At 26.2% G+C, this 13061-nt stretch overlaps 1 protein-coding gene across 2 annotated transcripts in view; it reads right to left on the bottom strand.

Annotated features, from left to right (window-relative positions):
- Positions 1-255: 255 nt before the first annotated feature.
- LOC129981311 (DNA topoisomerase 3-beta-1-like) overlaps positions 256-13061 on the bottom strand; it is a 47291-nt gene continuing 34485 nt past the window's right edge. For both annotated transcript variants that reach the window (XM_056092095.1, XM_056092096.1), the window contains 4 exons: positions 11554-11734; positions 10416-10615; positions 6786-6891; positions 256-552 (listed from right to left, as the gene is read on the bottom strand). In XM_056092095.1, coding sequence (XP_055948070.1) covers positions 328-552; positions 6786-6891; positions 10416-10615; positions 11554-11734 — 712 coding nt within the window. In that variant the 3' untranslated portion in view covers positions 256-327. The remainder of the gene's footprint in view (positions 553-6785; positions 6892-10415; positions 10616-11553; positions 11735-13061) is intronic.

Genomic DNA, 13061 nt, shown 5'->3' with positions numbered 1-13061 from the left:
ATTGAATAACACAATTTAAACAAATTCTAGCACATTTATATTTACTTGATATGTAACTGTCTAATGCTTAATTATTTGAACAGAAACAATTTTTAAAAAAAATAACTGCAATTAAATTCAGTTTGAAGTGAAAACGTTAACATACTAAAATTCTAACTAAATAATTTATTAAATATATAATAAATGTTTTCTTTTTGTTGTTTTGTTTTGTTAATATGTAGCAAACTTTAAACAAATATAATAAGAAAGTTCTCACAAAATGTTAAAAAAATTTAATAACACAACAAAGAAAAAAAAAAAAAAACTGTACAGAAGGTGGTAAAAAGATTATACAAAATAAGCTGCTAACTGGGCCATTTTGTCTTTCGGCTTACTTCTGCCTCTCCCTCTTGACTTCGTTCCTCTACCCCTGCCTCTTCCTCTTCCCCTCCCTCTGGAAGGATTATTGCGCATTTTTTGGGCTTGCAGCTGATCAACTAGAGAGCTAAATCGGGCATCACAAAAAATGCACCCAGTAGCTTCAGTTATATTGCCACCAAATTTTGTCTTTTCCTGCAAAATAAGATTATACTTTAATGAATTTTATAAATATATATTAAATAAAAATGTCTGGATTTAACATTGCTAAAGGTTTATAAGCCACTTGGTATAAGTGCTTGATTTGCCACAATAATAACAAGAAAGATGACACACAATTCTTAAGTAAATAAAGAATGTTCAACAATAGAAAGCTTCAGTAAAACATATAACAGTTCTTTATTTGTGCGTGCATATTAAAGACATTTTGAATTTTTTACTTTGTTTTATTTCCATCCCGGAAGGCACAATTTTTTTTGTACAATCAGAAGCACAACACAGAACGACACAACATGAAAAGGAAAAGCTCATGAAAATTTTATCCCTGCGAATATATACTGTGAGATTTTAATAGGGATTTCCTACACAAGTGAAACACAGTCAAGAGAATCATAAGGATCTTTTAAAAGAATGTGCTAGGCTTGCCATTTTTTATCCCTTCACTCAGAGCATGTGAAAGTGCACCTTTAAGCTTTTTCACAGCATTTCTATTGAATTAATTAAATAGAAAAAATGGAATCAGATCAGAAAATGAGAGCATATGTCAGAATGAAAATATGTGCTGAATTGAGCTAAAAATTAGGAAATTAATTAAGTTTAAATTAGATTTTATATACAGATATAATGTTTGATTTCAAGTTTCCAAACTTGGCAAATATATACATGTATTATAAAAGTTCAATACACACTAATGTACACAAATATGTGTATTTATCATGATGGTCATCATTTTTGCTGTTTGATTGTCCCAGATATTTCCAGGTTTTATAACAAATTTCCCTGATTGTTTTTGGAGTGATGCTACTTCATTTTCTTTTCTTTATTTTTTCCGCAATATGTTCTTAACTATATGTGAAAAATTATTTTACTTTTTTAAAAATCAAAATCAATTATAAATTAAACTCTCAGAAAACAAAAAAGTATAATTTTTACTTACTGGATTTCAGATAAGTTTCAACTATGCAAGCATTTTTCTTCTTTGCAAATTAAATAACCAATACCAGAAGATGCATGTCCTTCAAGACAGACTATTAGCTAACATCATATCTCAGAACTATTTGTCAGATTAACTTATGAAAGATGCAGTACAAAAATAAATACACATTGACAGAATGTTTAAGAATGAAATGATTTATTTCTTTCCATTGGGGTCTTCTCTATCTATACTGCTTATCAATATAAAAATTAGAACTGAACAATAACTCTAGTAGCAGAAAAAAAAAATCATTTATAAGCACAAAATAAAAATGCTGTATCTAAATAATTCAATAATAGCAAAATTGCACTAATTTTCAGACCACTAACTATAGTTTAAAAAAAAAAATACACGTGCACATTTGCCGAATGCTTAACCTATGACGTACAGAAAAAAGTGGAAAATCAGTCTGTATGATTTTTTCTTCTTTTTTACAGCATTAATAAAAAATTGTTTAAAGGTCTAATTTTTAAAAGATAGAATGAATGAATTTTGTTAATTTTTGTTGCAACTGGAATCAAATATATAAGAAAAATGTTGCTTTTTTTTAAAAAAAAATTATAGGCGAAATGCATATACACCTAAAATGTGACAAACAAATTAATTTCTTATGTTTATTAGTATTATTAAATTATGGAACATATTGTAGAATATGGGAGATTTGATGTACAGGAAATTTGAATAAAAATGTACAAAAAAAAAAAAAATGTTAATAATAGCAATAATGTTCACTCCAAGTCATTCATATGGATAATTTAATAAAAGATCCCTACTCATAATGTTTAAAAATAAGAAGAAAAAATTTAAGAAAATATTAGCAATAACACCCAATACTTCATAATTCAACAAAAAGATCTCCAAAGGGGAAAAATTAATTCTAGTAAAAGATTTATTTAGTTACAATAAATTATTTGAGAATTATAATAATAGGTAACATACATTTGGTCTACAATAACTTTGAATATTAATACCTAAATTATATGTTACCTTTCATGAAAAAAACTAAAATTAAGACTTGCTGTTTAAACTATCCTTATTTGTTCCCAACAATAAAATTTCATAAAAAATCATTAAAATTTAGATTCGTGACTTGTAGCACTGGAAGTTATAATTATTATACAGAAAAACATTTCTTTAAATACTTGAAAATTATCTTGAGTAAAATTAAAGATGAAGATATCTTTATAATTAATAGTAACAAAGAAGTTTTGGATTTTATAAAAAATAACAACATTAATAAACTTAATATGTATGATTTTGAAAATTAATAAATAAAAATATTATGAAATGATATATATGACGCATATTTAAATGAAGATATTATTACAAAAAAATAACTGGTTAGAATTATGTAAATTTCATATTACAAAAAATTACATTTTTAATGGAATTAAAATTTATAATCAAGTAAAAGGCATTCCAATGGGAACAGCTTTCTCAAGTGCATTAGCCAATATTTTCCTACATTACTATGAGAAAAAAATAATTAAAGACAATTTAATAAATGGTTGGAAATATATCTATGACTTGCTTTTCTTGAACTTAGATAACAGTAATATTGTTACTAATTGTTATCCAAAAGATTTAGTGCAAACTGAAGCAAGCAAAAATCAACTTCAAGCTACCTATCTGGATTCAACCTAAAAATCGAAACCTAATACCTACCTAAAAATCGAAATTTCTAATGGTAAAACATTAGTTGGTATCTACAATAAAAGGGATGAATTCAACTTTAAAATAATTACGCTTAATAATTACCATTCTAATCTAAACTCTAAAATTTTCAAAACTTTAATTTACTCACAATTTAATAGGATTATAAGAATTTGTAATAACAAAATTACTAATATTGAAGCAATAAACAATCGCATTAAAAACTTAACTGCTAATAAATTTCCCAGAAACTATTGCAATATAGAAGTTCTAATAAGAGAAAAATTGACTTCTTCCTAATCTTTTAGCATGGCTGAAAATAGATTTCGGTAACATGTCAACTAACTCAATAGATGGTGCTGAAACCTACCAATTGTTTATTGCTTTGAATGACGAGGCGTTTTTATGCAGTAAGGATGCGGGAAACATGATAAAAGCCTTTTTTTGTAGAGATACGCAGTCTACTAGTATGCAGAGCCCGACTAAGACAGGGGCATATGGGGCAGTTGTCACGGGCCCTCATATCAGAGGGAGCCCTCAAATCAAATAGAAAGTTTATTTTACGTTTCCTTCTTTAATGAACTTTTTTTAAACAAAATATTCTAGAACAAATAAAAATAAACAGACTTGTCAGAAAATCAACAAAATGAACAGAACAATATTTCATCTGACTATTGCAGGGGGGGGGGCTTTATAGCTATTTTAGGTTCTAGTGAATTTTCTTGCTATATATTTATAATGAATTAAATACTTCTATAAAGTTCGGTTCTTCATTACTGAAGTGGTGAAGCAGAATTGGGCTCCAAAAAAGTTTTTGCTCCAGACCCCAATTAGGCTAAGTCGGACCCTGCATGTTCTTTCCTTTTTGTTTCTATAATTGGTTCTGAGTTCTTTTATAGTTTATGCTATGTTATTATAATTTTCGCTTAAATTGTAGATTGTAATTTGTTGTTTTATTTCTGTAAAAAGTGGTTTATCTCTAAGGCCACAATTTCACCGGATTTTCAGGTAACAAGGGGTCAATATTGTTAGACAAAGTCAGACCCATTACAGAAAAAAAATTCCTTGTTTGAATCCCTGCCCGAGGGTGACCCTTGAGAAAGTCTTCAGGCCGGATTCTTAATTTCTTCCTTTTTGATTCTATATTTATTCTTTTTGCTAATATTGACTTGGTATTTTTACTGTTTTGGTTAAGTTCATCTGTGTTTTAGTAGTAGCAGCATTAGTGCTCTCGAAATATAATTGTACCATTTTTATTTTCATTTAGAAATAATCTATAATTTTTTAGTTTATTTTCAGAAATAAATTTTAATTTTAATTAAAATTTCATAATGCATATATTTTTGATTTTCTCATATACATATATAAATTTTAAGTAAAAGAATACAATGAAAGCTTAAAATCTCAAGAATAAGGGAACTGGGCCTTAGGCACCTTTCTCTATAGTGAGCAAAACCTTTTTTCTAATTATGTCGATATCAAAAAATATAAACTTTTCAGAAATTCAGAAAAATTATATGCTTTATATAAAAAAAACTTTCAGAAAAAAAAAAAAACTTATGGAGAAATTATATGCTATAAATTAGATATGTTGGTTAAACTTTCTTTTCAACTATAGTTCCAAATGTTAACTCCCATGAAGGAGTTAATTTTTTAGATAAGCATATACAATGTAAAAGTAAAACAAATAATAAACTGGTTAATTAACAAAAAAAATAGAAGCCAGCACAATTTAGATAAGAACCCATTATAACTTAAATGCAAGATAGTTTTTCAGAATTGAAAGGAACTTTTAAAATGCTGTGACACTAAAATGTTGAAATTTCAATTTCTCAGAAATTTAAATCTTCCACCACTTGATGCATGCACGGAAATGTGAATAGTCTCTGTGAAATTGTTAAGTTTGATAAGAATTACTGCTACAAAAAAAAAAAAAAAAAAAAAAAAATCCAGTTTAAAAATAAATATCTCCGGCTTTTCCCTGATTGACATATCGAAATTCCCTGACGTTTCCCAGTTGGTTGGCCACCACCACTTTCAAATAACTTGGGCTATATATAAATTATCACATTTCTTATTGACTGACTAAAATTACTGAAGGGAAAAATCTATTCAAATTCTTTCTAGGTAGAATCATTCAAAGACATATAAAAAATAACATAAAATTTGATTCTCTGGTTTGAACCTGTCAAAGTAAAAATATAGGAAAATTAAATTTTCTCTATTCAAAAAGATGACAAAGACCACACCTTACCAAAAGATTATTAGTAGGGTGAGACCTTGTCTTTTTTAAGCTTATATAAAAAATGGATGGCTTAGTATGAAATTTGTTTCTTATGTTTCAAATTGCAGAATAATAATTTTTAAAAAAATGGCGGAAGTTAAATTCATTCTAATCAGCCTTTCAAGATGATAGCAACCTGCAAAATAAGAAGGGAGATTCGTTCATAACAATTCAGATCTTTAACATAAATTGCAAACACATCAGTAGTAAATAAACCTAAACCACCAAGGTTGAGTCATGGAAAGACATTCAATAAATGGAAAAACTAATGATCAGGGTATCTGAAAATTAAGATACTCACTCTTGCTCCTCTTTCCCCAATAAGCTTAACGATTTGAGAAAGGCATGGATTGAAAATATTCAACAACCAAATGAAAGACATTTAATTAGTGCATAATTTTATATGAATTTCAATAATCATCAATGAAAGACATTTAATTAGTGCATAATTTTATATGAATTTCAATAATCATCAATGAAATAATATTAATTAAAGTTATGCTTTTAATTTCTTCCCATTTTTTTAAGCATATTTCTTTTCTCCCAGATAATATTGATACAGACAACAGGCAAGTGAGGCCGGCTCTAAAGAAATAAAACCAGAATTCACAAAACAGTTTTTTTTAATTGATTTAAATTTTTAATGAATAATACCAAGCAAATAAATTTTCTTTTGTAAATGTAAAAATTTATGTGTTTGCTACTTACACGTGATTATTTTTTTAATGACCTTCATGAATCCAAACATTTGTTTATTTTTAAAAATATTTTTCATAATTTTTTATGCTACTTCAATTTTTTATGCTACTACTATTCTACTTCAAATTAAGATGCAATTCGAATTGCTTCCATAATAATAGAGAAAGAGGTTCAAATTTACTTTTGATAAGAGAGAAAATGAGCTGCATTCATTTACTGTTCTGTCCATTTTATATTTAATTTACTGATTGATTTAGGATACAGCATTGATAATTTTGTTTGGTATTTTGGAGCTGTTTTATATAAAAAATAATAATTTTAAAACCATTAAAATTCAAATTTTCACTTGATTTATAGTAATTAATAGTAGTATATATTATTCTTTTAGAAGTAAGTTTGTTTTGATAAAGATTTTAATTTGATACTATATTGCCAAAAACTATTTCCAAAATTAGTAATAAGAAATCCAATAATATTTTAAGCAACATGTAAAACTCAAATTTCATCGTGTCGAATCATTGCTACTAATAAAATGAGAAACCAGTTGATCACCAAAAGTAAATAATTACACAATAAAAATCCAGAACACTTAGTTACCTTTTTGTACTCTGCAGTCACCAGTTGACTTCCACAATCTTTGCATGTATCTTCATCAACACTGATTTTTGTAGCATCCTCAAAAAGGCGAATGATGTTGTCACATCTAAAATTTGATATATTTAGACTGTATATTAATTCTTTGCTACTGATTTATTTGAAAAAAAAAATTGCATTTGCAGCAGAATTAATTTGCTGATGCACAAAATTGTATATTACTACAGATCTGTAAATTTGTCTTTTCAATGATAACACTAAAGAGACAAGGAAACAATATCAGTATTTGGGTTACAAATCTGTAATATTGTTTTCTTATCATGTTAAAGGACTAACTGGAGCTAATAAAGGAAAAAGAGTGGCTCTTGACCAAATAATTAAAAGCACAACTAATTTACTGCAACTCATATTTCTTTAGACTGCCACTGGTGGGAGAAGGAAATATTTTTTATATATATATATATATATATATATATATATATATATATATATATATATATATATATATATAAGAGAAACTTAATGCATCATTTCAATATGGACCCAGAAAATTTCAGCAAAAAGTTTTATGGATCCATGCAGTTGATATAGTAGGTAAATAAATGAGGATAGAAGGATCATATAGTAATAATTATATATAGCAAGATCTTTGTAGTTCTTATTTCCAATTCATGTATTTTGCACTAGATTTTTTTCCAAAATTTAACTTTATTTCAGACCTAGGAAAGAGTGAGATACAAACATAATCCTTTTATTTTCAATTATTATGCAGGGAATTTAAAGAATGATCTGTAATTTCAAAGAAGAGGATTATATAACCAGTAAGATCAGAATGTCTTATCCAAAGGTTATCTTAACAGCTTTAACAGATTTTCCGGCCCAATTCTACCAAAATAATGTCCTTGTGGTGGGAAAACTCATTAATTTGAGAAGGGATACCATTCCTGTTTGTGTTCCGAATTTTGGACAATAAATCCAAGATTGCAAACTAAGAAGCTTGTTATTATGGCGTGTAAGTCAATAGTGGATAATATCACATATCCTCAAGAAATGTCTGAAGCACATAATCTCATAATAGATTTAAAGAATTACGTAAAGCTGTGGAAAGCAATGTGAAAATTATTTAAAGAATTTCTTATATTGCTTTTTATTTGTGATTCTAAAGTTAGTGGTTGTAATATGACATAACATGAAATTAATGCAGATGATCATTATCTAATCAAACGGCATTCAAAGAAGATCAGCATTTGGTAATGGAAAATCAAACAATCTTCAACAACTGTGCTTGCTAAAAAAGATTGACCAACACGAATCTGTATTTATTACAGGAAAGTAAATGAAATTATGAAAGTGAATAGTTATCTTTTGTTACTAGATGGAGACAGATTATGGCCTTCTGCATGTTTTTAACAGGAGGCAATGGAATATAAAGGAAAGATTATAAATCAGGAACATTAATTCCAGTTCAAACTTTTTCTCAGCATTCGAGTAATGTTTGCAGCTCTCAATACATAGTTTCTAGAGATGGTATCGGCATTTACGATGCTGTATTTCAAAGATGTATTACATTGCATGAAGGTTATGATACAGCAAGTTATGTAGCTTACATGTTCTTTAAAATTCAAAAGTCATCCCATAGGTACATGATTAATTCAAATAAGAAATTGCTGTTCGTTGCAGCAGTGATGGCAGTATTTTTTAAAAATTTACAATGACTATTAATTATTTACATAACATTTTTTTCAGACTTATTCATGCAAATAGTGGCATGTCTCTCATTTTCAATTATCTGGGAAAGAATGTCTCTTATTTCTTCATTAACTTGAATCTGTTAAGAATCCTTGTAACTCTTTCTTTCTAGAAATATCTTAAATGTGGCAAGTAAATAGTATCAGATTCATAACAATATAAAGACAGTAGGTTTTTGTAATTTTGAATGATGAATTAAACTTGTCATCCATAATTTAGGCAAAACAATTATATTATGAATTTATAGCAAATGCCCTCAAATGTACCCAAGGAGTTAATGAAAAGATTAAAAAGTGATTTTAATTATTAAATTTAGTGAAAAAAATTTCATTTATTTAAAAAATAATAATTAATAACAAATATTTAACAAATATAATTATAACAAATATTAAAAGTTAATGACTTCCCATTTTACGGTCATTTTAATCAAAATGGCCAGATATTTTATTTAAGTGGGAAGGTTAATGGTCAATTTCCAAATGGCCAGTTTAATAAAAAAAACTATACACAGTAAAAAACTTGCAAACTGAACAAAGAAATAAGTACACAATATTTAAAGTAGTAAAAAAAAAAAAAAAAAAATCAAAATGCTTTTAATACAAAAAATAATATAAATGCAATCAAATATATGATTAAATTCGAAAGATGATTATGAGATGAGAAATTTAATAGTAACAAGAAACAAACAAAACAGAATTCATAATTAATCTCTTCAACACATTATTTACACAAAAGCATCTTTTGATGTTTTAAAATATAAAATATGCAACATAAAAATTCTAATCTTAGAGTCATTTTCTGGATTAAAAACTAAAATTGTCAATGAGTATCTCAAAACTCTTAAAATTTTTACTAATTTGTAATCAATGTATGATTAATTTTAAGAAGCTTCCTAATGTTTTGTATTTATCAAGAAAATTTTTAAAGAGTAATCATGAAAAAAGTCTAAAAGTTTATAATTAATAATTTTTTAAAATTTGAATCAGATTACATTTCAAGATTGATATTGTCTAACATGATAATAAAAGAATAAAAAAGAATATAGTTAAAATTTTAAAACTGAATATACAATAAGTAACAAGAAAGTTACTTACTATATAAGGGAATACAGTATCTTTAAATAAGGTATTGATTATATAACTTACTGTTTACTTTCATAATCAAAGCTTTTAATAATATTTTATACTTGCTAAAAGTTTTAAAACGTTTTCCTACATATGTAGCAGATTCATCGAAAAATACTAACAAATATTTTTATTTCAAAATATTTCAGTCCAATATGTTACTATTTGAATCAATCATTTCACTTGATCATTACTTAATTATATTTGATATGAATATCTAAAAACTGTAGCCGCTTTGTAAGTACGACAGTTAGAATTGGATAAAATGCTAGTACCTGAGGTATGCAATTCTAATTGAAAATGTAGAATAAAATTCAGTTAAAGTGGCTTTAGCTTCACTTTGGAAAGGCTTCTCCCAGATAAGTAAAATTTGAAAAATTTAATATTGTCTTTGCTTTTTATCATTTGCTCATAATACTTTTGCAGACAGTACTCACAATTTATGAAGAGTAAGAAAATTTAGAATTTTAATATGAGTTTGCAAAAATTTCCTTAATTGTTAACTCTTTTCATAAGAAACAAAATATTTTAATTTTTTGCTCACCACTAGAAAAAAAAAATGAAAACATTTGTTCAATTATTTGCTAAAAATTCTGTCAATAAAAATTTTGAAAAAAAAAAAAAAAAAAGCTCAATTAATAGTTAAAAATAGCATTTTAATCATATCCTATGCCATACCAATTAAAATTTTAAAAGATTATTTTCATCTAAAATTAAAATTAAATAAGCTGATGTTTTAAATTTAATAATGGAAACTTGCCTATTACAGCACAGTTTCCATTTGGGAGCTGATCCAGCATCAAGAACGAGAATACCTCCTTCACACATAGAACAATTGGAAACACCATTACTCTGAAGAGAGTGAGGACAGGTAGGATGGGTACAAGAGTTACAACCAAACAATTTTCGCATGTCTCGAAATGGAGGATTGTTGTAGCAATATGGACAAAAAGTGTAACTCTACAAAAAAAAAAAAAAAACATGAAATTAAATATACCAAATAAATAAACAGCAGACCATTTAACAATGCTTTAACTGCTCTTATAACTTAAATTTTCTTCTTATAAGAGATTCATGAAAAAACATGGCTAACCATCAAACTACATGGCTCAAAAATCTACCATCAAACTACATGGCTAACATATTTATAGAAACATAGATTGTGGCATATAGAATGAATACATAAATTATATATGCTTAATAGTAATATTGAGAATCTTTTTTCATTCAGAAGTTATCAATAAACAGTTGTAGATTTTGGAAAATATAGAGTTAAAATGTGAAGAAGCAATAATAACAATAAAAAAAAGGAAGAATAACAATAATAAATGACTTAAGAAAAATATTAACATAAATAATTTATTTATTAATATTATGAAAACTCAATAAACTTAAAACATATGCATTCTTCTTTCTTTTTTTAAATGAAAACAAGGACAAAATTACAATGAAAATTTCAGACTTAGCTTATTTTATTGGCAATTGAAAACAAGGACAATATCTATATTTATTTGCCATTTAAATTCAACTGCAATATAGCTATAAAAACTTTTTCCCTTTAAAACTTTTTGTACCCATAATTCTCCAAATATCAAATGACAGAACTCAATAAGCAAGATTCTCTTTTTAAAAAAATTAATGCAATTAGCAAGTGAGCAAAGCAAATTCATTAATCAGCAAGTTAAACACAAATACCACACACACACACAAAAAAAATGTGTACAGATGAGATACTAAAAAAAGATAAAGCATTAAACAATTTAAAGAATATTTTGATGTATTAAAATAAAATTATAAGAGTTTTACATTGAATCTTAGGAAAATACAATTCATTTATAAATAAAAACACTTGGATATATCATAGATTCACAGGATTTTAATTAAAATCATTCTTATACCTTTCCTTTTACACCAGCAGTATAGTACAATAATTCAAAATCATCCAATGGGCATTTAAGTTCCTTGTAGATTCTGATATTTCCACTTTGGGGAACAGTAAATGTTTCATCGCATGTCGGACAATGCAATCGACAAGGCTTAGTTGCAATGAGTTTCATATATCGGCGACATTTCCCACATCTAAAATAGCATATTTTGAATAAATATCATTTTTTAAAGCATACATTACTCAACATCAGTGTATAAACTGTTTTCACTGATTTATTGAAACAACTTATTGGCATTTCAATTAAATCACTGGTCTTTTTCATACCTTTGAAATAATGGTGCTTATGCTACAAAGTATATTGCTCTTATAAAAAAAATAATAAGAGGTTAAAAGGACTAAACAAATTTCAAATTCAAATTTGATGGATTTTTATCAGATCTTGTTATTATGAAATCCAATTACACTCATTCATAAATTTAGATGATATCCAATTTCCAAAAATAACAACAATAAAAAATGCACACTTTGTGATATATCACAATATTAAATTCATTTTAATAAATCTCATAATGACTCTAAATCTTTTTTAATTAGCCTATCTTCTTTAAATCAAAAGTTTAAAACATTTAATTTAATTTGTACTTAATTATGAGTTAATTTCAGTTTTCTAAAATTCAAAACCTGAAATTTAATAACTATGAAAAGTAATTTTTTTCAACTTTAATCTGAATAAATAAAATATGCTCTCAAAATTTTTCTATAATTTGTAACTCAGCTTATAGCTTGACAAGACACAAAGAGTTACTGCATTATAAATTGTAATTTTATATAAAAAAACAGCTATAAATTCAAAATAATCATATTAAATTAAAATTAATAAAATGTAAGTTTGCAATGGCCAGTGGCAGATTTCTAAACAGATAAATTACCTAAGATTGCAGAGATGAGGGGAACAAAAAGGAAAACGTGAAAAAATATTATTAGTCTAATTACAGAATAACTTTTTATGCAGATTTCTATTAATTATATAATATTAGAATACTATTAATACTTTGTCAAGTATAATTGCCCATATTTTAATTTATTTCATTATGCTCACTTCATTATTATATTGTGAATACTGCTTAAATAATACCGTTATAAGTGCACAATCATCAATAAAAATAAAGGATTGCATTAACAAAAATATATGATAAAATATTTCCACACAGTTATAAAAATTTAAAATAAATTATTAATGTGCTGGCATTTAGTGATATGTAAAATTAAATTGTAAAGTTTATTAAAAGGGAAGTCTCATAATATAGAATGCTACAAAATATTTAGAAAACAAAAATTTTGCCATTGGCTGTAAAAAAGCAAAATCTTGTAAAAATTATGATTAGGAAAATCTTTCTAAAAATAATTATAACACTGCAATAAAAGTCCATTAAATAAGAGCATGTAATCCCATTGGAATAACAGAACAAAATAATTATAGAAGGGTGCAATAAAAAAAATTAGCAGATTTCAACTGAA

Source organism: Argiope bruennichi, chromosome 8 (genome assembly GCF_947563725.1).
Source record: "Argiope bruennichi chromosome 8, qqArgBrue1.1, whole genome shotgun sequence".
Lineage (NCBI taxonomy): Eukaryota > Metazoa > Arthropoda > Arachnida > Araneae > Araneidae > Argiope > Argiope bruennichi.
The sequence above is the reverse complement of the archived record's forward strand: the minus strand, read 5'-3'. Positions and strand labels throughout refer to the sequence as shown.